Source organism: Ruditapes philippinarum, unplaced genomic scaffold (assembly GCF_026571515.1).
Source record: "Ruditapes philippinarum isolate M1 unplaced genomic scaffold, ASM2657151v2 ctg826_1_1_1_1, whole genome shotgun sequence".
NCBI lineage: Eukaryota > Metazoa > Mollusca > Bivalvia > Venerida > Veneridae > Ruditapes > Ruditapes philippinarum.
Window position 1 is genome coordinate 47,767 of NW_026858472.1, and position 22,808 is coordinate 70,574.

General features: G+C 31.6%; 2 protein-coding genes across 2 annotated transcripts; both read right to left on the reverse strand.

Moving 5' to 3' along the window:
• Positions 1–952: 952 nt before the first annotated feature.
• LOC132753267 (putative leucine-rich repeat-containing protein DDB_G0290503) lies at positions 953–13,063 on the reverse strand. Its single transcript, XM_060743718.1, has 21 exons — positions 12,123–13,063; positions 11,479–11,571; positions 11,000–11,077; positions 10,527–10,577; positions 9,772–9,864; positions 9,018–9,104; positions 8,579–8,647; positions 7,942–8,019; positions 7,354–7,410; positions 6,879–6,995; positions 6,331–6,435; positions 5,896–6,000; positions 5,682–5,753; positions 5,266–5,343; positions 4,942–4,983; positions 4,368–4,463; positions 3,751–3,903; positions 3,318–3,516; positions 2,730–2,837; positions 2,131–2,208; positions 953–1,690 (listed from the first exon to the last, which is right to left on the reverse strand). The coding sequence occupies exons 1-21, from the start codon at positions 12,191–12,193 to the stop codon at positions 1,421–1,423; spliced, it is 2,100 nt and encodes a 699-aa protein (XP_060599701.1). The 5' UTR covers positions 12,194–13,063; the 3' UTR covers positions 953–1,420.
• A 1,166-nt stretch (positions 13,064–14,229) lies between these two features.
• LOC132753271 (vitamin D(3) 25-hydroxylase-like) lies at positions 14,230–20,394 on the reverse strand. The gene is made up of 6 exons (XM_060743722.1): positions 19,746–20,394; positions 18,453–18,665; positions 18,075–18,213; positions 16,278–16,543; positions 15,570–15,697; positions 14,230–14,590 (listed from the first exon to the last, which is right to left on the reverse strand). The coding sequence occupies exons 1-6, from the start codon at positions 20,271–20,273 to the stop codon at positions 14,374–14,376; spliced, it is 1,491 nt and encodes a 496-aa protein (XP_060599705.1). The 5' UTR covers positions 20,274–20,394; the 3' UTR covers positions 14,230–14,373.
• Between the last annotated feature and the right edge of the window lie 2,414 nt (positions 20,395–22,808).

Here is a 22,808-nt window from a genome sequence, read left to right on the forward strand (position 1 = left end):
TGGGCGTGAGGGATGTAGCACTTATTCATTGTCCCTCATGTACAGACGCCATCAAACCGAGTATGCAATTTTCATGTAATGTTGTGATTAGTGCTTCCGAGGGATCACTTTGTTTCCAGATTTTTATACTTCCCAACAACAGATGTCATGTGTTGTGTGGCAGCTGTAAAAAGTTGCCCCGTACTTCACTTCAGTGTTGTTATCTTTTTCTGGTCCTTCGGAATCATTGATGCCAGCACTATTAAGTTTTGAGAATTGAGTACCGCTCTTGAATACCGCTCAAGCCGGCGCTAGGGGGCGTGAGGGATGCAGCACTTATTCATTATCCCTCATGTACAGACTCAATCAAACCGAGTCTGCAATTTACATGTTATTTTGTTGTGATAAGTGCTTTCGAGGGATCACTTTGTTTCCAGATTTTTACATTTAGATTACATATAGACATAAATGTATCTATAAATGGAACAGTCGGTGGTCAACTTTTTTAATCATATCATCAGCATGTATATTTTTATCAAGTAAACAAAATATCGATACATGTATTTATAAATAGTAATTTTGTCAGCTCATTTGCTAATTTCTTGAGATATTTCTAAATTTTACAATTCCGACGATGATACTAAATATACTATCTCGTACTTAATATTCAACTCGGCATTGATGGGTGCTTATTTCTAAGCAATATCTAATGTTTTGCTTGTCCCCATTCATTATGGGCAAATATAAACTTTATGGTGTAATAAAGTAGATGCAAGTTAGTTTTTTTGTTATCTTTCTATAAAAGTCATTTGATAAATGGTTAATACAAACAATATGAAAATAAAACAAAGGAAATAAAGATGTAAGTGCAACAATTGAGATACACAGCCACGCCTTAACCAGTCAAAAAACCAGCATGTAATTCAAGACAAGTATCATATAGGAATTCAAAAAGTAACACAACTCTTCTTTTTTCTTTTATCAAACAATACCAATGAAGAACACAAAGCACAATTGTTTTCAAATTCTTAAATTACTTTTGGTCGACAAAGCAATCCATGTCTATGACATATGAATGAATCAATTAATACTGAAATGATAAATTCATAAATGTAGTACAATAGATGTATTTTGTATTTTATTTAGTTTATGACACTAGGCATTGGTCCTCTCGACACATACGGTAAAAGTGCCGAGACAGAAATTAAAAATGCAAGTTGTAAAGAACACATGTACTAAACTAACAGACAAAAATACTCGCACAGTATAACACTTTTGATTATTCCTCTCTGAAAAATATGTATTCAAATTAAACTGAATATGGTCTACATATTCATCTTACACAGTTTGATACAATGTATTGAGCAACCTGTTACTAAAGATTCAAAATGCAAAAAATCAATTGGAAATTTAGCACCCAGTTTCTAAGTTTCTATCAACATTATCTGGCCTGTGCAACACCTTTGCACAACAATTGTCCATCTTTATGTAACATCACAGGTGGCCATACAACATAGTCTATCAGTTTTCCTGACTTAGTGTATGACCTGAATCTATCCCCGTCGAATTCCGCACCTTTTGAATATGTTGTATCTATAGTAACAGGTGGGTCCTGGGAGTTCATCAACCAACAAACTTCAACACATTTCTTCATGAACTTTTCTGTTGTCCTCTTTCCCATCAAGTTAATTTGCATTGTGTCGAGAAAATGCTGAAACAAAGTACAAAACATTCTCTTAGCATAATTTTATGTGCAACAATGAATTGTAATACGCTGTTTCAAGACTCCTAAGAATAGTACAAAACCTTGTTCATGTACATGAATCCATTTTTGGTGTTTATTTCCAAAAAGGTGTTGGAATTATAGAGTTATACAACAACATGGTGTTGTGTCAATTACAATCGTGTAGTAAGTATACTTGTACAAGCAAAATAAGATTGATATCTTAACTGCCACATGCAAAATTCGACAATGGCTTTCTTGACATATTTAGTGTTTTGGTCATAAGTGAAATGAAAAAAAAACATCTATGTGCATTTAAAGTGTTTTAAAGTCAATACATTATGAGTATTAGATATTCAATAATGGCACCTGACTATCATTAATTTGATTTGCAAATCAACACGATAAGAGTAAAAATTAATTCTTGCCTGGAATACACCTTCTACAAGATGTGGCGCAACAAGTTTTCTTAACTCCTTCAACTGGCGAAGGTTGCTTAAACCAATCTGTAAAGATGAACATACAGGTTTTAATAAATACCACACACTTTAAGAAAAAAATTTCTTTGATATGAAGACTACGAAAACAGTACGCGTATCCCTTCCAGCACATCTTCCATAGAATAACTAATTCAGAGAATTTAGTTTAAAGAGAACAACTATTAGAATAAAGAGGGAACTCTATAGCTCTCTAAACTCAGTAAAGTTCATTATCATTGATGGTTTCATTTGATTGAATCAATTTGTTAATCATTCATATTTGTATAATTATACTTAATACTAGCATATCATTACAGAATTTAAAAGTCAGTTTATTATGTTCAATTGCGAATTCTATATAATTCGATCGGTTTTTAAAAAGTTGGGAATATCTAACGCTCACTTTTTATTTGCAAAACCCGCCAGCAAGTACTTATGAACATTCTGCTAAATATTGTAATATTAACATATATTTCATAGTTCACTACAGGATAAACAAACCCCTTTAAAAACTAAGAAAAATACTTAAAAAGGAAAATAAGTTTTACCTTATCTGTTTTAAGTCTTCCTCTAGCAGCATACGGGACAGTTAATGCACATGCTTGAATACTCTTTTCATGTTCCTCTGCGATAGTCTTACAAAAATCGAAAATGTCCTGAAACAAAAATGCAACATTGACGAATTTGAAATTCTTCGAACACCTCTTGACCTTTCATAGAGCGAAGTAGCACACATGCCTTATTGTGTTAAACTAAACATAAAACTTGAATGGAAATACGGACACGTATGTACTTGTAGATAGATTACGTTACAAGTCATTGAATAGAATATTTACAAGGTTTATTTTAGGAGAATCTTTTTAGATTCGTGTTAAATACTTTATACATGTAAATAGATATCTTTTGTGAAACTGTTCAAGCTAGATTGTTTAGTTTTTATATTTTGTTTCATGCAACTATTGCCTATTTATACAAAAGAACTTTAATATCCCGTGTTCAAGATATTTCTTATTTTGTAAATGTATTTGCAATTTTTTTATTATATTGGTAAAAAATGCAATTTATGATATGAAAGTTCTTTTAACCATTACTACTTTTATGCAAAACAAAAAAGGAAACATGCGGAAAACCAGTACTATCACAGTTTTATAAAGATGCCCAATTATTTTCTCATCTGAATTGAATTCTTTTGCAGCTTCTTTATATGCAACTGTCCATTCATTTTCATAAAGTTCAGAGAATTTTTCCGAAAGTTTGGCCGGTCTGTTGTCTCCTGTGAAGTCAGAAATACTTTGACTGCCGTTTACCAAACTTCCACCAGGAATTTTGAGAAGCCTGAAAACACAAAATATATTTCATAATAAAACTGATAAAAATTTTAAAAAAGTAGGGATAAACAAAAATGTACCTTCTATCAAAATGAGTACACTGCCAAATTATCAACGCTGTTGAAGGAATATAATTCTTATTTTTGTCATTGATTTCATATCTCTTCAATTTTAATATCGTTAATGATTATCAATCACAATAAAACTCCAATGCATGAACAAGTTATTCTGTATTCTTTACCTTTGTTTAAGTTCCTCAATCTCGTTCCTAGCATTTGTAAGTTCTTTCACAGTTTTTTCGTACTTTTCTACAAGGCTCTTTGTTTCTATATTTGCATTACCACCACCTGTTGGATCTACCATCAACTTTTCAGCGCGGAGTTTCTGGATAATTCTATGATGTAAAAGATTGAAAAAAAGAGATTCATCTTATATGTGAATGCTACTGAATACCGCTTGTTTTCATAACTGTTTATGCCTTATAATCTGCACAGATAATCTAGAAGCATAAAAGTTCGTACTAGAAAATAAATTGAAATAAGTCCGTAATCCTTTTTTGTTTTATTTGTTGAATTAAACCCTGACGCCATATTTGACATAAATGCCTCTAACCAACCTTGGATCGGATATGTACCAGACAAGGATAAGATTTGCGTGACAATGTAGCAACTTGTTTAAGCATTAGAAAGTTTTCTATTTGACAAAAGCAATGATTGGAATAAAATTATAGCCTAAATTTTCTCAAGTATTTCAGTAATGAGTTGTTCAAATAACATGACTACAGAGCAGCATAAATATTCATATCGAATCTAGTCTAACCAGTACAAAAATTTATAAAGGTATTTTCACTTTACGTACTCATCTTTCCTCTTTATCGCTTTATTGTGCTCATCTTGTTGTTGTTTTATTCTCTTTTCTGTCTTTTCGAGCTTGTCAAACGCCTCGTGACATGTGCTTCAAAAGGGAACCATAATGTTTTTGAAACATAAAACGTGTTATCTGTATTTAATGAGTTTGTAAACAAGTTTTAGCATTTCCAAAAATGAAAAAATGCTAGGAATTGTCGTACAGTCGGGTATTCGAAAAATATTCTTTTCGTTAATAAGCAAAAACCTTATGTTTATTCCGAATATTGATTACTCACAGTGGTTTAAAAATTATCCTATCTAATTGGTTATGGGAAAGCTATGTACGGATCGAAATGGACAAATCTCGTTAACTGCATATACGGCCACAATTAGAAATACTGAATTACCTGGAAAGTTTTACTTTCGTTTGTATCAAACCTTAAATACATTTTGCTTAATACCGGTATCCCATAGCTCAAGTCATTTGCATAAAACTTGTATGTTACATTCAGATAAATTAAATACTGTATCTTTTTCAACACTGAGGTATCTCATTTGAAATTTTCATTATCGGCATAACTTACAATTCAAGCTTTTCCTTTTCTCTCGTGACTTTGGCATTGACGCTATGAAATAGAAAAAAAACATAAGATTAGATGCAATAATAAAGAACTGCTTTCTTTATGACAAATATTTTACTAGCTACTTAAACCAGTGTCATAACAGGCTTTACATTAAGCTATTCTAAAAAATCAAATCTGCATTTTCTTGTGGTGTTTAAGAAATTCGGAATAGTATTTAATATAACAACTGACTTATATATAATTATAAAATTATCAAATTATCGATCATAAATGATGGTAGGCTATTTGCCTTTACTAAAACTACAATCGAGTAAAACAAATTACACTTTGGCTTCCTTTAATTCATTCGTCAATCTGTTGAGTTCATCTGTTTGATCGATAACAGAACATTCCACTTCAGACCTATACATAAAAGCCAGCTTCGATTTTATGTTATCAAATAATTCAAAAGTTTGATATATCTATGATAAAACTTACATTTTTAAAACAATAAATAAATTGGATACAATTCATTTCAAAAATGATTCAAGAAACCAAAAATTAGCTTTTTAGGAAATACAGATAAGCGATTTAGTTTATCATATATGCTCTATTCTTCAAATAAAGTCACAAAAGAAATTTGCATATTCATAGAAAAATACAGGTTCACAATAAAGATCATGTTTATCATCAGTATTATATAAAAGCTGTTGTGTACCTCTAATTTTAAAGAAAAACATTCATATAAAAGAGCACAATACCTGTTCTCTGTTGGTGAATTCAGTCTTGATTCGAGTTCTGCTATAGTATTTTCTTTTTGGTTCAAAAGTGCACTGAAAATAAGATGCTTCTTTAGGAGGAAAGGTGAAAAGGTTACAAGAAAAATGTATTTCAAATCACCGCTAACCAGTCAGCTTTATTAAATGTGTTGACATTTTGACTAAATAAAATAGTGATACCAAAATTGATACATACTTCAGCTTTGACAGCTCGATTTCCATTTCAGTTTTCTCGTGTAATAATTTCTGTTTGTCTTCCTTTAAAGATTGAAAAAGCTCTGTTTGTTCGTCAAGGGTATTCCTGTAAATGCAATATTCTTGGATAAAAATACACCTTTTAGCTAATAAAATAGTACATCCCTCTAGAACAATAAAAACAAATTTTGTGAAAAGTAAACAAAATTCGGTTTGATTGGGTATGTTCATTAGAGATAATAAAAAGGTTCCACATCTTTCAAGCCCACTAGCACCGCTTTAAGAAGTATTTAATCTCCAACACAGTAAAGTTTTAAATTTACATAATCAGTGTTTTAGGGACATTAGTAAAGTGTTTATTTTGCCATCGTGACTTAATTGTCACATCAAAACCTTAATAGTCATGGCATGTACGCTCTATAAAAATTGAACAAACCGTAGGTCGGATAGCTCCTTATCCTTTTCCTCATTTTCTGCTGGATTGTGAGTGTTTTCTGCATTTAATCTTTCTATTACATTGTTTCTTTCTTCGAGGGTTTTTCTGTGAAACGATAGGAATTCAAAAACACAGGTATTTTGAAATTAAATTAAAAATGTAAACTTTGGCAGTTACGATACGTATGTTCACGTACACGAATGCCACACATTTGTTTCTGTTGTATTTGCTTGGATGTTTTTATACATTAACTGTTACTTAGTTTTTCGCAAAAATATTTAATTTCAGTTTGATAAGGTCTGTTGTTTAAATAAACTCAACTCAGCTGCTTATTTTTTTATTTACAAGTTAACGTCATAAATCTTATTAAGTAGCCTCTTAATTCTTCAAGAACTTATTTCAATGAATTAAATAATTGATAGAATCAAGTTTAAAGCAGTGAATTTGCTCAAAATTTTACTCAGTAGTATATATTTATTGTTATTTAATATATGTTTTAGTATACGACAGCTAAAGTTTTGAATTAGGAAATTTGACACGATATTTACTGTTGTTGATGCAAAAGTGCCTCGTTTTCTTTAAACATCATATCTCTTTGTTTAAGCTTTCTTGTCAGTTCCTTTATTTCTGTAATACGTTCCTGATGTTCCTTAGCATAACCATTTCTGAAGGGAAACATAAAACAAGCCTAAAGTATGATAAATTTAGAGGCTCTTCATGGATGCCAACGAAGAAATCCAATAGACATCAGATTTTTTCACTTCCGTATTCTACCGGCCTTATGAATATTTTAATTCAAAATATACATGAATTATGTTGCAAAGAAAAATGACCCATTTGATCAAAGCAAGCAATAAATCGAACTTGTCTTTTGCAACATCTTCGTTGGTAAAGAACATTTTAAGAAACTAAAAATAATTTTGTAACAGATGTTTAATATGAAAAGAACTTTATCTAAACTGTGTTCATGACATAGTTCTCTCTCAGGAAAATTTTTGTAATTGGTGTATATAAGATACTGACAGTTCTGCCCGCAAGGTTACTATTTTTGCAGCATCTTCTTTTAACGTCGAATTTATTCTGCAAGTATAAGAATACTCACAGGTAGGTAAAGAACTAGAATGGTTTGATAAACGGTCCTGTTTGATTCAAGATAATTTTTGAACAAGCAATTTTAGTTCTAGAACTATAACCATTTATACTGTGGGCTTTAAATGGTTCTGTTAAACTGTGAAAGAATTACCCCAATATTTTCAGCATAATTATAAACATTGACAATTGTGAGTCCTGTCATTTTTGTGAATTTGATATTAAGTGATATCCAATTTCATCATGTATTTAGAAAAAGAGGAACACCAAAAATGGCATCACCATTAAATCTTAAGTTGCACTTAAGAATACCTTGTTTATATTTTATTTCATGCGGTGATTTAAATGTTCAGCTTAATGTTTTACAAAAGAAACGTGTTTCTATTTCATGTTATTTTACATCGTGTACTAGATACTCCATAAAATCTATATTTATAAGTTTTACACCTTCCAATGTTCTTGTAAAATGGCTACCCTTATAGAATAATGGTTAGTTAGTATACTGAATCCTACCCGACTTACTTTTCTGCTTTGGCAAGTTCGTTCTTTAAATTTTCCACTTCTTTTGATAAGGAGATGATGGTTGACTCCTTTCCTATCCTAGTTAAAAAACAAAACAAAAACATAATTACTTCATGATTAATTCATGTAAACATATCTTAAAGTTCATAAGTTGTATTAATATAAAGGGTAGGGAAAATTTTGAAATGAAAATTTATATCATTGCATATTGTTCTGATCGTACGATTTATAATGAAAAGAAAAAGGGCTGATTTAAGGACAAGGAAAATGGTACAAACATCGATTTCGTAATCTCGTGCATTTAATATTTCTTAAATTGATCAAGCACCAGTCATTAATGATATAGATATCCACTTCTTTTGATATTGACACAAGCAAAATCTTAAAAATAGCCCCGTTCAACGATGACATTTAGATTGTTATATCTCGCGCTACAGAATGCTCTACCTTATTTCCCCCTGTTTGCCGCACATGCAAATCTACTGCAATTATCCGCCGAAAAGGCGTAAATATACAGAAACGGCTGACTCCAAACCGCTCCTTGGGATTGATGTTAAAAATACTTGAAAACCTTTATAAGTTTGGGGTTTTTTTTATTTTAAAAAGAACATTAATCTGTCTTTATCAAAGTACTTACATGTTATTTCTAATGTCATCATATTCTAACTGGAGTTTCTGAAGTTTATCTATGGCTTCAGATGAATGTCTAAAAGCATACAAAAAGCGAGATAGTACAGAAAACTAACCAGATTTTACACTCATAGAATAGATGATGAAATCTTTACGTCAAGAAGGGTCTTTACCGTTATATTAATTAAAGGATAAGCTATTAGAATTGTTTATCAGCAAGGATGCATATAAAACTAAATACATCAATTGAATTGACAAAACACGTCTAATACCTGTTGAATTATGTTTATAAATTATAATTATGATTGACGCCCATTTTAGACGCTGGCTAACTAAAATTGTTAGCACAATTACGTGTGTCTTATCTTAGTGTAGTTTAGTAAGGATATTTCCATGTTAGAATATTTTCAAGTCATTATAGAATTGGATATGTATTTATCTATTACCTGTTATGTGACCTTTGCAACTCTAGCTCTGTTCCATATGCTTTTAGTTCCTTATCTTTCTCATTAAGAGATTTTCTGTAATCATCTCTGAAATTGCAAACATATAGACATAAAAGCATAACGTTTAACTGAACTGTAAAAGCTTATTTCTAATCTAAGTATGTTATAAAGTATGTACTATTTATTTTTTATTTCGTTGAGCACCAAGTTGATATGTATAACAAATTAGACTTAATAAATAGATTCTTTCAAACCAGGAACACATCAGTATTTATCGAAGTATAGTATGAGGCTACATAAGATTTTCTTAATGGCCCATGTTAAGCATGAACCATCTTTCATACATTATTTTAACTCTTTTTTATCCAGTATCAGTGCTCAATCACAGGTTTTGTTTACAATTTACAGGGTAAATATAGAACCAAAAATAGAGAAAATAAGAATCCCTAAAGAAAGCCCAACATGGCAAAATTGAAAATGGTGCAGGCTCGGTTTGATTGAGCCTGTTCATGGACGTTATTGTCAAGTGCAAACTACCGTCCACGCCCCCTAGCACCGGCTTAAGCAAAATTCAACATTTAAAATGAACTGGTACAATTTTGAATTTTGAAACATCCGTAGATGTGTTCATATGGCAGTTATCATGGAACCGTCAATGTGACACGTAAGTTGAAAAGCTGCATATGGTCCCCAAGTAAAAAAATGTGTGTGCCCTAAACGAGAAAACAATGGGCAGAAATAAATAAAACCATACATCATCCTATTTTTCTCTTTGACTTGTTTATCTAGCGTTTTCGAATTTGCTCTTTCTCTGTCAAGGTCAATTTGGAGATCAGACAGACTTCCTCTGAAAATATAAAGACAATTCTGCAATCTTATGCAAACTTACTATCAAACAGAGTTTTAAATAAATCTAAAGAATTTAGATTTGATTTTAAAAAAATATATTTATACAGATGTACTGTTTAAAAATATCTCGTCACCATTTAAAACATGTCGATACTGGGACTATAATATGCTACAATAGTGGATTGGTTTAAAGTGGAAGGACTAACAATAAATAATTATGTTGATAGAATTAGATAGCATAGATAACAACAAGCCACGAAAGAATTATATTTGTATGTTGTTGTTAAATGTGTGATACATGATCCGATATTACATTTTTAAAGCAGATAATTAATTGTTCTTAGAACAAAATTCACCATAAAAAATTTATACTAAAATACTAGGAACTTTATTTATAAGAAAACCGAAACGATACATTTCTATTGTTTTTATTAACATTTGAAATACTTTTGGAAAATGTAGCGATCGTAGACGAATCCACTATTAAGTGATAATGAGATGGTCCATAATCTATATCATCAATTAGTAAAATGTTAAAGTACGTCTTACTCTCATGACATTCAAAACATGTTCTGAACAAACAAAATGTGCTACGGTTAATACAAAGGCATACGATTTCTATATCTTTAAAATATGCTGATTACAACATGAAAATAATACCTTGTTGTCAGTCCTGTGCTTGATTCGTACTTCTGAATTTTGAGCTCTAAACTGTTGAAATATAAATTATATCCATATGTATTTTCTTCTTTTTAAAATGATTAAAATTTGTATCATTAAATGACTACATCTTATATAATATGTTGCCCTAAAACTAGAGTTAAGCATGTTACAATTAAGACATGTATTTCCTTATCTTATGAAATAGATTATAATTCTTTTAAATAAAAAATAAAGTTCGGCATATTATGAACATGATTAGGTTGACTTCACGGAGGGGGAAGATGTGTCATGATATCTCACACAAATTGCTACAACTAAATCACCATTATTTCATTCTCATGATCGTTTTATCTCCCGCATATGATTGCACGTTAATCCGTCTGATAAGGTTTCTATAAAAACAGAAAGCGTGTTATATATAAATGTGTTTTAAAAGATTGTCTATCTATATTAAGATCACAATAACTTACTCATGAAGGGTTTCGAAAAACATAGCTTGCATGTGATTTTCGGGTACGGTCTTGTGAAATTCTTTCATTATTTCAGGCCTGAAAGATAAACAAAATAATTCAACATAGAATTGTGTTCTTATTTGTATTATATTAACTCTTTAATGCATGCATTAGGTTAATATGTTTTAATACTTATAATAAAAGCTATTATAGCATATTTTTTGTATTCATTATGACGATGCACCACAGTAAAATAATTAAAACCTGTAAGGAGGCAGAAAAAGTTTGACATAAGTAGCTTCTGAAGCTCTTTAGATATGTACATAATACGGCCGTACTATATTCGTTACAAACCAAATAGTACAAAATACTACTGCCAGTTTTAAAAAAGTAAATGAATTAATTGTAAAACTGATTCATGGATTTGCGTTGTGTATTTCTGTTTCTGAGAATGATTACTTTACTTCAACATATGTAAAATTAATAAGGATACTGACATATCAAGGTTTTTCCTAAGCATCATATTCTCTCTTTCTAAGATCTGCTCTCGGGTATCCCCTTCTTCTTTAGGTGTTTTCGTCCCGTCTTTTCTACAACAATAACTAAAATTTTTATTCCAACAAGTTCATATTTGTTTATTCCAACAAGTTCATATTTGATGGCAAAAGTAATAAAGTAATAAGGAAGCTAACATATCAAGGTTTTTCCTCAGCATCATATTCTTTAGGTGTTTTCGTTCCGTCTTTTCTACAACAAGAAATAGTGTTTTCATTTCTATACTCATCGAGGCCCTGTGGTATGTTTGTATAAGTCATGACTTAAAAATATTTCTTTGATTCAGATGCAGGTAAGTACGTTTGCCTTGTATGAAGTCATAGCTCATTAATTGTTTTCTAACAGAGATAGTTAAAGCGGTAAATTACTTTAAAGGTGTTAAACATTTACTTAAGTGTAAGTATACATTATATATACCTAGCAAATAAATATAATGAATATTGCTTTCATGATGATTGATAACACTCAATATGATACAAATTGTCTTGCTTTATGTAGATAAAATACACAATATGTTAAATTCATGTTTACAAATGAAAATCACAGTGTGCTTACATTCCACAACAAGAGATCTACTTATACTTACCCATTTTCTGTTGTCTTTGTACTTTTTGGTCTTAAACCAGTTGTCGGCTTCGCGGGTTGTTTAGGTGGCATTTGTGGCAGGTGATAATCCGATACTTAGTATAAGAATATTAAGACCTCATCACATGTACTAATTAAATTACTCAATGCTTTAAATCATCACGTTTTAACACAGTATAAACCAATATATCAATGTCGCTTTAAAGTGTGTCTTTTATTGGAGTTCTAAATATATTAAGTTCGGCGTTGTTCTAATTTGTGTACAGATTATATAGCTGTGACTATAAATAGCAGTAAGAAATCGATCACTTATCGGTTTGCCTGTACAGATAAAATACCCTTTAAACATGACTAAAGGTATTTGTAAACGTTTAAGCAAATACTATATACTGTTATTTCATTAGACCTATCACAATCAAACGATTCGGATACTTACGTTAAGTATTAACTTTTTTCAAAGAGTCATAAACTATTATACAATGTCATGCAGTTCTTTCCACGTGATTACATAAAAATAAACCCCCTGATTAAGGCTAAGTAGTTAATCTATTACATTGCCTGAAGGAACATTCCCCCGACAGATATTACAACGGGCAACAGTATATCTATATATATCCTAACTAAGTTCATATTGGTTAACAAATGTTGTATAAATTGCTATATTGTTTCTTTTGAGTAGATGACATTTTTAATAGTGTTAACTATAGCTATAGTTAACTCGTGGAAACACGAATATACGTCAAAGTTCGTAAATGGAGGTAAACAAAATAAATATTAATTACATTGGTCAGATTAAAGCCATAAAATAAAATGATGATCAACGGAAGATAAATAAGACATTATTTTAATAGTCAGTTAAACCACGGATATATATTATAGATAATTAAGATCCGTGGTTAAACATATTTTGAATAGAAAACAGTTTAAAAACGTTACATTTTCAACGTCTTGTGCATTTTGTTCTATTATAAATCATGTCCAATACCAGATAGGTGGATTATATAATCATATTAAAAAGTGAATTGATCTATAATAAAAGCTTTGTAATAGCATAAATAAGTATATCAATAGTATTTAGTATCATACGTAACAATAAATCACAAAATATATGGATATTGTTAATAAGTATGAGATACATTATCCAATATTACTTATCTATAAATTTGTTGAACAAAATATTAATTTTCGTTGCATTAATGCTAATAAAAAGTATGATTTTATTAAAATATCCGAATGATACATTTTTATTGGGTTTTTTTTATCAAAATTTGAAATGTTTATGGAAAATGTGCCATTTTAGACCAATCTACTTTTAATGCATGTTACTGTTGTCAGAAATTGTTTTACCCTGTATATGTTAATAAAAAGAATATTTGACGAAAGGATATTATAAAATACATGTATTTGTAAATGTACATCGAATCTGAACATTATACATGCTCTTAGGCTATATTGGATTAAAAATTTAGCAGCAGGTTTAACAATTTAGCAATTTAGCAGTAGGTTTAACAATTTAGCAATTTAGCAGAAGGTTTAACAATTGAGCAATTTAGCAGAAGGTTTAACAATTCAGCAATTTAGCAGAAGGTTTAACAATTTAGCAGAATTGACAAAAGAACAAGTAAAGAATGACAAGAGGAGACAATGTAAAAGTTGTTTGCCGTTTTAACTACATAATTATATATTTATGATAAAAAATAGCAAATGCATTCAGTGGTATTCAATAAATTTCTGTGAAAACAAATATCATTCATAATAACTATGATTATATTTTAATAATCGTGAGTTCTCTTTCATCGACTTTTGCAAAAATGGTTATTTTAAAAAAAATTGTTGCATAAAGACACATCATATTAATTTATGTTAAACTTAACCGAAAAATCTTCTGTAAATATATAAATTTAAGATATATAAATTTAGTTCATACTTTTTATCTTTAATGTCATTTTGTATTTGTAATCTAAAGGTTTTTGTTGAAATATAAAGAACCAGTGAAATCGATTTTGTCGATGTGGGGTCCCCAATTAATGTTTCATTTGTTGTGGCCTCACAGAAATTGTCCGGATTATCGCACATGATTTATATATTCTATATTTCTTTTCAAATAAGGGAATTGTCATCCCTTCGGATTTTTTTTCTCAAAACTTATATGCACATTGCAGTCTAAAGAACATAACAATTTTCTATAAGGGTACATTTCTAAGATATGTTTCTTTTTTCTATAAATCATTTGAAATGTCAATAACTTCGAGTCAGTATCTTTCCTCAAAACGAGCGAAGAAAGGTTTCGGTCGTATTGTAGCTAAAGAATCATAATTGTGTTTGTCTCTCGGATCACATGATACTGACTGACCGGGAGAGGACACCAATTTCCAACGTCTAAATATCGACGCCAGGTACAAAAACGACGTGGACCGTGCGAACTGTTCCCCTACACACTGTCGTCGACCGTAACCGAACGGGAACCAGCTGGAATGTAAAACAATTTTAGCTGTACTATCTTTTTTTAAAACAGCATACAGCCCATATATAATTTTGTAAAATACATTTATTTATATTTACCATCATATAAAGAACATCATAATTATTAACCATCAAGTATCATTATCTTTAGAGGATAATGTGCATCGGATACTATCTTCGACAGCTGTTTCCTCAACAGGTTTCAAGTACAAGAAACCTCGGTTTTTAAAGGCTCGACCTAAAGAATTTGTCGGTAGCTGTAGCAGGAAATGCAACCATCAGAGAGTGTTAACTTTATTTACTTTATTTATAGTGTCCAATGAAAACCCACATACCATTTGAACACCACGTTGTATTTATAATGTGTGTGCATGTTTTTGCGAATGTACGTGCGTGTGCATTCATATGAATACAAATGTGTGAACGAAGTGAGAGAAGTAACCCTTTATATTGAAATGTTTTAAAATTTGTATAATTTATATCTGTACATTTCTCTATCAGTATTACATATTGAAATATATAAGATATTATGTATAACGTGTAAACATTTTTAAGTGATATATTATGCCCATCTAATTGTTAGTGTTCAGGTAGATAACTTTACATTTTGCCATAATTGTTTTCAATTATATATTTTGATACGCAAAAATAATAAATAAAACACATAAGCCAAGTAATTTTCAATAAATAATCTTCGGAATCAATCGGTAACGCACGCCCATTTGATAATAAGAGTCAGGCAGTCTTTTATATATTTAGGTAGTTTTAATTGCTTTTTTCTACACATTGTCATTATCAATTATTGTAATAGTCAATCTATTGAAATAAAAAAGCTAATTCAGCTCAACTTGATAGCTTTGTCACTTTAACTTGTTTTCTGTGCACTCTTAATTTATTTTGTTCCTGTCAGCATTAAACACATTACATTTTTTTCTGAAACTTCAAACTATGTAACATGATGTTTGAAAGTTTAGTATACACGTACTTTTTTCTGAAGGTATGATCTTTAGGCACAAGATTTCCTTGTTCACCAAGCCATCTTTCTGGTCGGAAGTTCCAGGGGTCGCCCCATATCTTTTCATTATGGTGGATATACCATACATTTGCATGAACCTAGCATAATGTAAATATTAATAAGTATAGCTGTTTATATATTGCAAGAACAATAATCAAAGTTATGACAAATATCATGTACAAAAAAAAACATTCTATTGTTATTTTGTCGGACTATTGTTTATGACATTTTGTGTCCAAAAATTAAAATAAACGGCAAACGCACATATCGCGTGTTAATAGGTCTATTCTGAGGTTTTAAAGAGAAAATCCAAAAGATAAATAGGCACATAATACGGGACAGAAACTTTGGAATTAATTCGCTTGGATCTGTTCTTGATAGTCACAAAATCTGTGCAACTTTACTAGCATCATCTTTGCAATATTCACTATTGGACTATTTTTAAACTATTGCAATAAGTAATCATCACGCCGAACGCGGAATGTACACTTGAATAAAGAGCAGAATAGCCGCAAACATCAATCATACAAATTTCTTTGATTATCTTATTAGCACGTGATTTAAGGATATTTGTTAGGAGGAGGATAAGAAGAGTTATTGGTTAAATCAGGGTTTAATGGGATAGAGGACATACAAATGATTCATGTATTCGTTTATCTTCATAGCTTTCTTACTTACCATACTGCCTTTCGGTATGTCATACCCTTCAAACACCAAGTCTGCGTTGCAATGTTTAGCATCGAGGAAGTTTACTACAGGTACATATCGATGCACTTCAAGCTCTACAGCTTCAACATACGGACAATCTGACACGTCCTTCACGTCCAATTCCCTTGCGCGACCTATAACCTTGGCCAGCTCAAGAAACATCCTCTCTTGGCATTCCGGATGGTTCAACAGACATAGCAAAGCATTCGATAAGAAAGCCCACGTTGTCAACATACCTATGTAAAAGGTTTATATATTTACATATGCTCCTCCTTGCTAATAATCTACGTAAAATTGTTTTAGTCCTTTATGCAATGGCAATTAATAGACAGACGTGTTACAGGAAATATGCAAATTCGTTCAATTGATACCCCCAACTTCCATAGCTGTATATCTATGAATCAAATCACTTGATTAAAACCTTCTTTGTATGATGCTACTCAGAATGTGAGTGAAAATAAAGTTGGCATCTTTACTTATTATTAAAGCTGAGCAATGTCTAGCAAAACGTGCTTACAGTAAAGGAAACACTTTTGAAATATAATGGCATAAAATATGATTATGATATTGTGTTATGTCATTTGTCATTCATTTTAGTATGTTGTGATAAAGATAACAACCTTAGGGTTCGTAAGTGAAAGCATTTAAAATGAACGGACGAGTGGACGGATAACGATATTTCGAAATCATTCATCTGATTGTATCGGCCTATAATAAATAAGGTTAATATTTCACCGCAAAAGTCTGGTTATACCGAACTCATAGGGACATTCAAAAGTTGTTCCTTATAAGACACACTATGCCTTATAAAGAAACTATTTTTTATCCTTTAGAGGGGCACTTATGGGGTTTTATAAAGGTAAGATAATGGTTCTAGATCATGTAAGATGTACACCTCATGAAGCCAGTAGTATGCTGAATGTGAAATTATTTGTAATAAAAGTAGCAAATTGTAAGCAAAGCGCTATTGTGACTTCCATACAAAATACTAAATCACTAAAACTGTACTAACTGCCACAAAAATCAACTAAAGCAAAATATGGTTCAGGCAACTGGCCAGTGCGTAACTTTTCTGGAAACTATAACAGCAAATCAACAACATTAAAAATCTTTAGAGAAATGAAATAAAAGCATTCCTGTGGCCAACTGGGTCGTTCCTTGTTAGCATATAGCAAATACTAGTAAGTTCCTAAAATCAAAAGTTTTTATAGCAAACTAAATCATTAATAACGTACTGAATGTTTACCAGCATCTTCCATCTCTTATTACGATATATATTTCTAAATCATCCGAGTACAAAATGAATTAATAAAACAAGGCCACCTAAAATAAAAAAAATAAACTACTAATACAAGTATGTTTGAACGTGATGTGCATAGATAAATATCAGTCTTCAATTTCGGATATATTTAACTTTCATTTATAATGACAAGTTTTCTATATAATGTTGTTTTTTTTCTAATTTATTCAAACCTCTGAAAATAAGGCTTTATTACGATTGATGTCATTGTTAAAGAAGTGCTTGAAAAATCGCAAATATCACTGACATATTGCATAAAAGGATATTTGTAAATAAAGAAAATGTGTTTACAAGATCTTTTTGAAAAGGATGCAAATTTATTCGACCATTTTTTACGCATGCGTATTTAAACAAATAAAGAAAACAGAAAATACATGAATAGGCTGTCCTTTTTAAAGTTTGTTGAGAGAGCGTCGCATACATGCGCAATTTGTTTATAAAACAATGTTTCATTTTACATAACCTACCAGTGCTCATTATTTCCAGTATCTGGGAGATAATTCTTTCGTCTGTAAAGAACGGTTCCTTGCCCATTTCTATCTCCTTTAGTTGATCTTTTAATGTATGGTCGACTGTACCTCTCACCTTTTCAGGATCATAACTTTCCTATATATATATATAAATATGTATATTTGAAAACAAAAAAGGAGCGTAAATTAAGGTAACATTTGACAGTTCTTTTGAACTTTCTAGTAACAGTTCATAATTATTATGTGCACATTAATCAACGATAAGTTAAACAATCTTGAAATATTTTTTTCTAAAAACATATCCACGGGTAACTTATATTGCGTTACATGGTAAAGGTCAGCGACAAGAAAAGCGACATCAAAAATTCCCCGTACCTTTTGTTGATGGAAATAAACATCAATTATTGCTTCGATTGCTTTCGTAGCACGCTTATATTGCTTTCCATACGATCCCGGAAGGTGACGCAAGAACGGAAACATTTGTAAAGCATCGTTTACACTTGGTTGCAAAAAGAAATCCGTAATATCGGAAAACTCCCCTATCAACTTTCTGTTTGGATCATCTCCCTTAAACTGCTTGCCAATCAACTGAAATATAGATATGGATATATGTTTACACGTATTTCGCGTCCTTCAGTTATTTGATGATATAACATTTTTTCACTTATGTTAATCGAACATTGTTCGGAATTTTCCGTCAAACTTAGAGCAAAATAATGAGAATACACAGAGTGCATATAAAGCTGCGGTCTCACTTACTCCCGGCAGAGCCCAGGACCATCCCGGTAACTTACCGAGATGATCCGGGACGATCCGGGGTGAAATTATTGTTGCGGTCACGCTTACCCCGGCAGCACTACGGTAGTTCCCAACCAACCACCCAGGATGCGCTCCGGATTATCCAGGCAGAGCCCAGGTGAAGCTACGGTTCATGCCGGTGCTTCCCCGGTCGTTCCCGGTTCACCCCGGACGTCTACCGGGGCTCTGCCGTGGCTCTGCCGGGATGTAATTGAGACTGTAGCTTAAAGTTTCAATTTAAAATGTATGCTGCAAAAATAAATAAGTAAACAAGTTAAACGCAATTGCGTAAAGTTACTGGTCCATTTCATTTTTTTTATACCGAGTATTTTACAAACCGACATCAAATATCAAACGGTATTCCTAATCCTCATCTGATTAAATAAATCATAGTTTTATCAATATACACCTAATATTTCCCTCCGAGTGTTCATTAAATATCTGTGTTGTGAATACATATGAGCCACGTCATAACAAAACCAACATAGTGCGTTTGCGACCAGCATGGATCCAGACCAGCCTGCGCATCCGCACAGTCTGATCAGGATCCATGCTGTTCGCTATCAGTTTCTCTACCTGTAATAGGGTTTGTAAGCGAACAGCATGGATCTTGATCAGACTGCGCGGATGCGCAGGCTGGTCTGGATCCATGCTGGTCGCAAACCCATTACATGTATGTTGGTTTTGTCATGACGCGGCTCATATATTGCAAAGAGTATATATCCTCTTTATTTGTAACAAAGATAATAAAGACATAAGGGTATTTCGAATCATAATTGAAATGTTGTTTCTGAAAAACTTACAAGTGTTCTCGTGTGATTAAGAAAACGACTAATACTGACTGATATAAGGTAACATTCAAATACTAACCAAGGATGACAATGTGTCTGCCAGTGACATCTTTATCTCAGAAACTATCTCAAAATCTAGGTTTTTAGCGGACTCAATCTTTGCTATAAGAGATACGCATCCAATGATAATGTCTTTTGTAGCCTTTGTAAATCCTTTTCTGTAACCATTGTGCTCGGCACTAAACCCATGTTTACATAACACAGTACATTGAGAGTCATAGAAAAACATGTCTCCGTAGAAACTTCCTGGTTTGTCATTCATAAATTGTTTGTAACGATCTGTTGAGCCGGCCAGTCGGGTTAATGACTCCGAATTTAAGACGATAAGTCTCTGATTCAGTAATTTCACTTGGAAAATGTCGCCAAACTTGCCAGCATATTCGAAGCACTTAACATGCATATTTTCTGTATTAACCTCGGTGATATTTCCTACAATAGGCAATCCTTTTGGTCCGGGAATTTGTGTTCCCTCCCGAACATCTTTTCTCCTCATTACGAACGCTATTAGTAATGCGGCAAATAATCCGAAAAGAACAAATTCTATCATGGCTATCTTATTTTGTCTTATTTCCTGAACAAAATGCAATCATATATCGTAATGCATATTCCGCAAACGTTCAAATTCAAGTATCGGTTTTATCTTGACATAAAGTCGGTGTCTATATTTGCATGCAGACGACACAATTTTGATCAACTTAAGCAAACATGCATACAGGTATCATTATCTCACAATACATTGAAGTGAAAGAGATGAACGCATTTTTTTTTAAATTGTATCAAAGATACCATGTTCTTTTCTATGAGAGGGGGGAAGGTTCAATGTGATATGACTAGGCCAAAATGCATTGTTTTAAGATAAACAAAAAAATATAAATATAATTATCGTATCAGAGAGATCCAATGGTCTTCCAAAACCTCCGGAAGAAGAAACAATATAATTATGATAAAGGAAAAAATGTAGAACTGCACATATCTATCAGATAGTGTCATATACTAGATTAGGTAACTTGCTGCTGAAAGTACAAGAAGAGCTATTTATAGTTATTTTTAGCAATTGAAAGCAAATATGTGAATGTTCATTTTAATGGCATCACGTATTTGAACAATCTGCAAAGCCTCGTTCTAGATGCTTTATTACCGTTAACCGATACATTTACATTTCATGGGACATTTAAGGAGATTTCTAGCCAAAGTTTAGTTACAATTTCCGAAGCTTCATACGAGGTAATTTTAAACGATACAGTGAAAATTCTTTCCCCACGCTTAACTCATTTTCCTTCATGAATCGTATATCTTTTTTATTAAGACTCAGACTACGTAGCTAAAGATTTGGACGCAATTCGGATAAGAAAAGCTAACATCTGAATTAGAGGCGAGATTCAGTCAAATCTCTAATGTTCGGGGAATTCGAACTCGCATTTAGGAACATCAAATTATTTATTACATACTGACGACGGATTTCAAACTGTAAAATAAACACTGTGAAACATTTTTTTTCTATTTGATTCGTTAAAGTCAGAAACATATTTGGCATTTTATGAAAAGTTTCAAAAATTTTAGGCAGCGTCTGTCAAATACTACTTGCAAGTCCCTGTCTAAAGTTACAATGTTTAATGTGTTGTTAGGAATTAAATAAACTTAAACAATATCAGTGTATGTTAATTCGTGTAGTTTCACTGTTATTTTTGTCAATAAATAGCTTATTCTACAACCAATTTGCAAATGATGAATAGAAAGCTTAATTTAACCCAGCGTACATATTTTTCTTTGCGTGTTTCTTATGTAGGTTTACGTCCTATAGATTTTTCATTTGTTTTAAACATGTTCTGTATAATATCCCTATTCTGAATGAATGTGATATTCCTTAATGAATTTTGTATTTTAGCAAAGTATTTATTGTTGAATGTACTCTGTTGACGATATCATTGTGTAAATTTTTCATTTATATGTTTCAATTACAGCACAGCACTATCCGGCAAACAATCTTTTTATATTCTTTTTGTTCATTTATTTATTTTGTTGGTCTTTTTAGGGAGTGTGTCGTCTTTTTTATTCTTATCTTATTTTCGACATCCTCCGCCAGGTTCTCGCTCAATTTATTACATTTCTGGTGTTCATTTTCTTTTAAACGTTTTGAGTGTTCTCAGTGGATTTGTGAGACTTATTCATGTTATTTGCGCAGTGTCTAACAACAAATGATTTCGTTCTATCTGGCTTAGTTTTTCTTAAGGCTAAAGATATTTCATGGAGATTGATTGCTAATGATTCATATAACGTAAGACAACAATAAAGTTTGTGATAATTTCGTTATTAAATTTGATATAGTGATAAGCTCCGTTGGAGATACTATAATTGCATGCGTTAAAGTAGGTTTGCTGTATGTCAGTATATTCAAAACTTCTTGACCTTATGCACTCGAATTTAATTAAAAAGGGAACGCTCAGCATTTTTAATTATGTTGTACTTTTTGAAGGTGACCTTTAAATTTGAAACATACTAATTCTTTGACCTTTTAATGTTTAGATAGGTACATGTATATGCATCCGGTGTGCTTTTATTTTCGTTGTAATGCTGTTTTGATTCAAATGTCTTTGATTTTTACTTTCTTAGCAGGTGATGCTAAAGAGGTTTCTACAACGTAACACATCAGGAACATTGAACACTCATATGAAAAGGGAGCTATTGCAAAGTGCAAGCAGTTCTTTCTAAGGTACTTTCTCAATCCTGAAAAAGGCTGGAGAGGTCACTTGGTGGGGGGTGTCTTTCTCCACTTTAAAGCATGAATGCTGCTATATGGTGTAAACGGTGTTGGTGTCGGTGCGACTAAAATTCTAACCTAGCTATCTTTTACTACTTTTACACTTTAAAATTATTCATTTACTCGCACTATATTGCAGTATAATCATTTCCTAAAAATATCAATACAGACTTAACTGAAATAAAAGATGCTTTAAAGATCACTTTATCTCTACACTGCTGTAATTTGAAGATTGCAGCCTAGCATCCCTGTAGTCTTAAGTTGGTGAGTATATCGGTCTTAATTGCATAACAAATCACTACATTTGAGACGAAATAAAAGCTT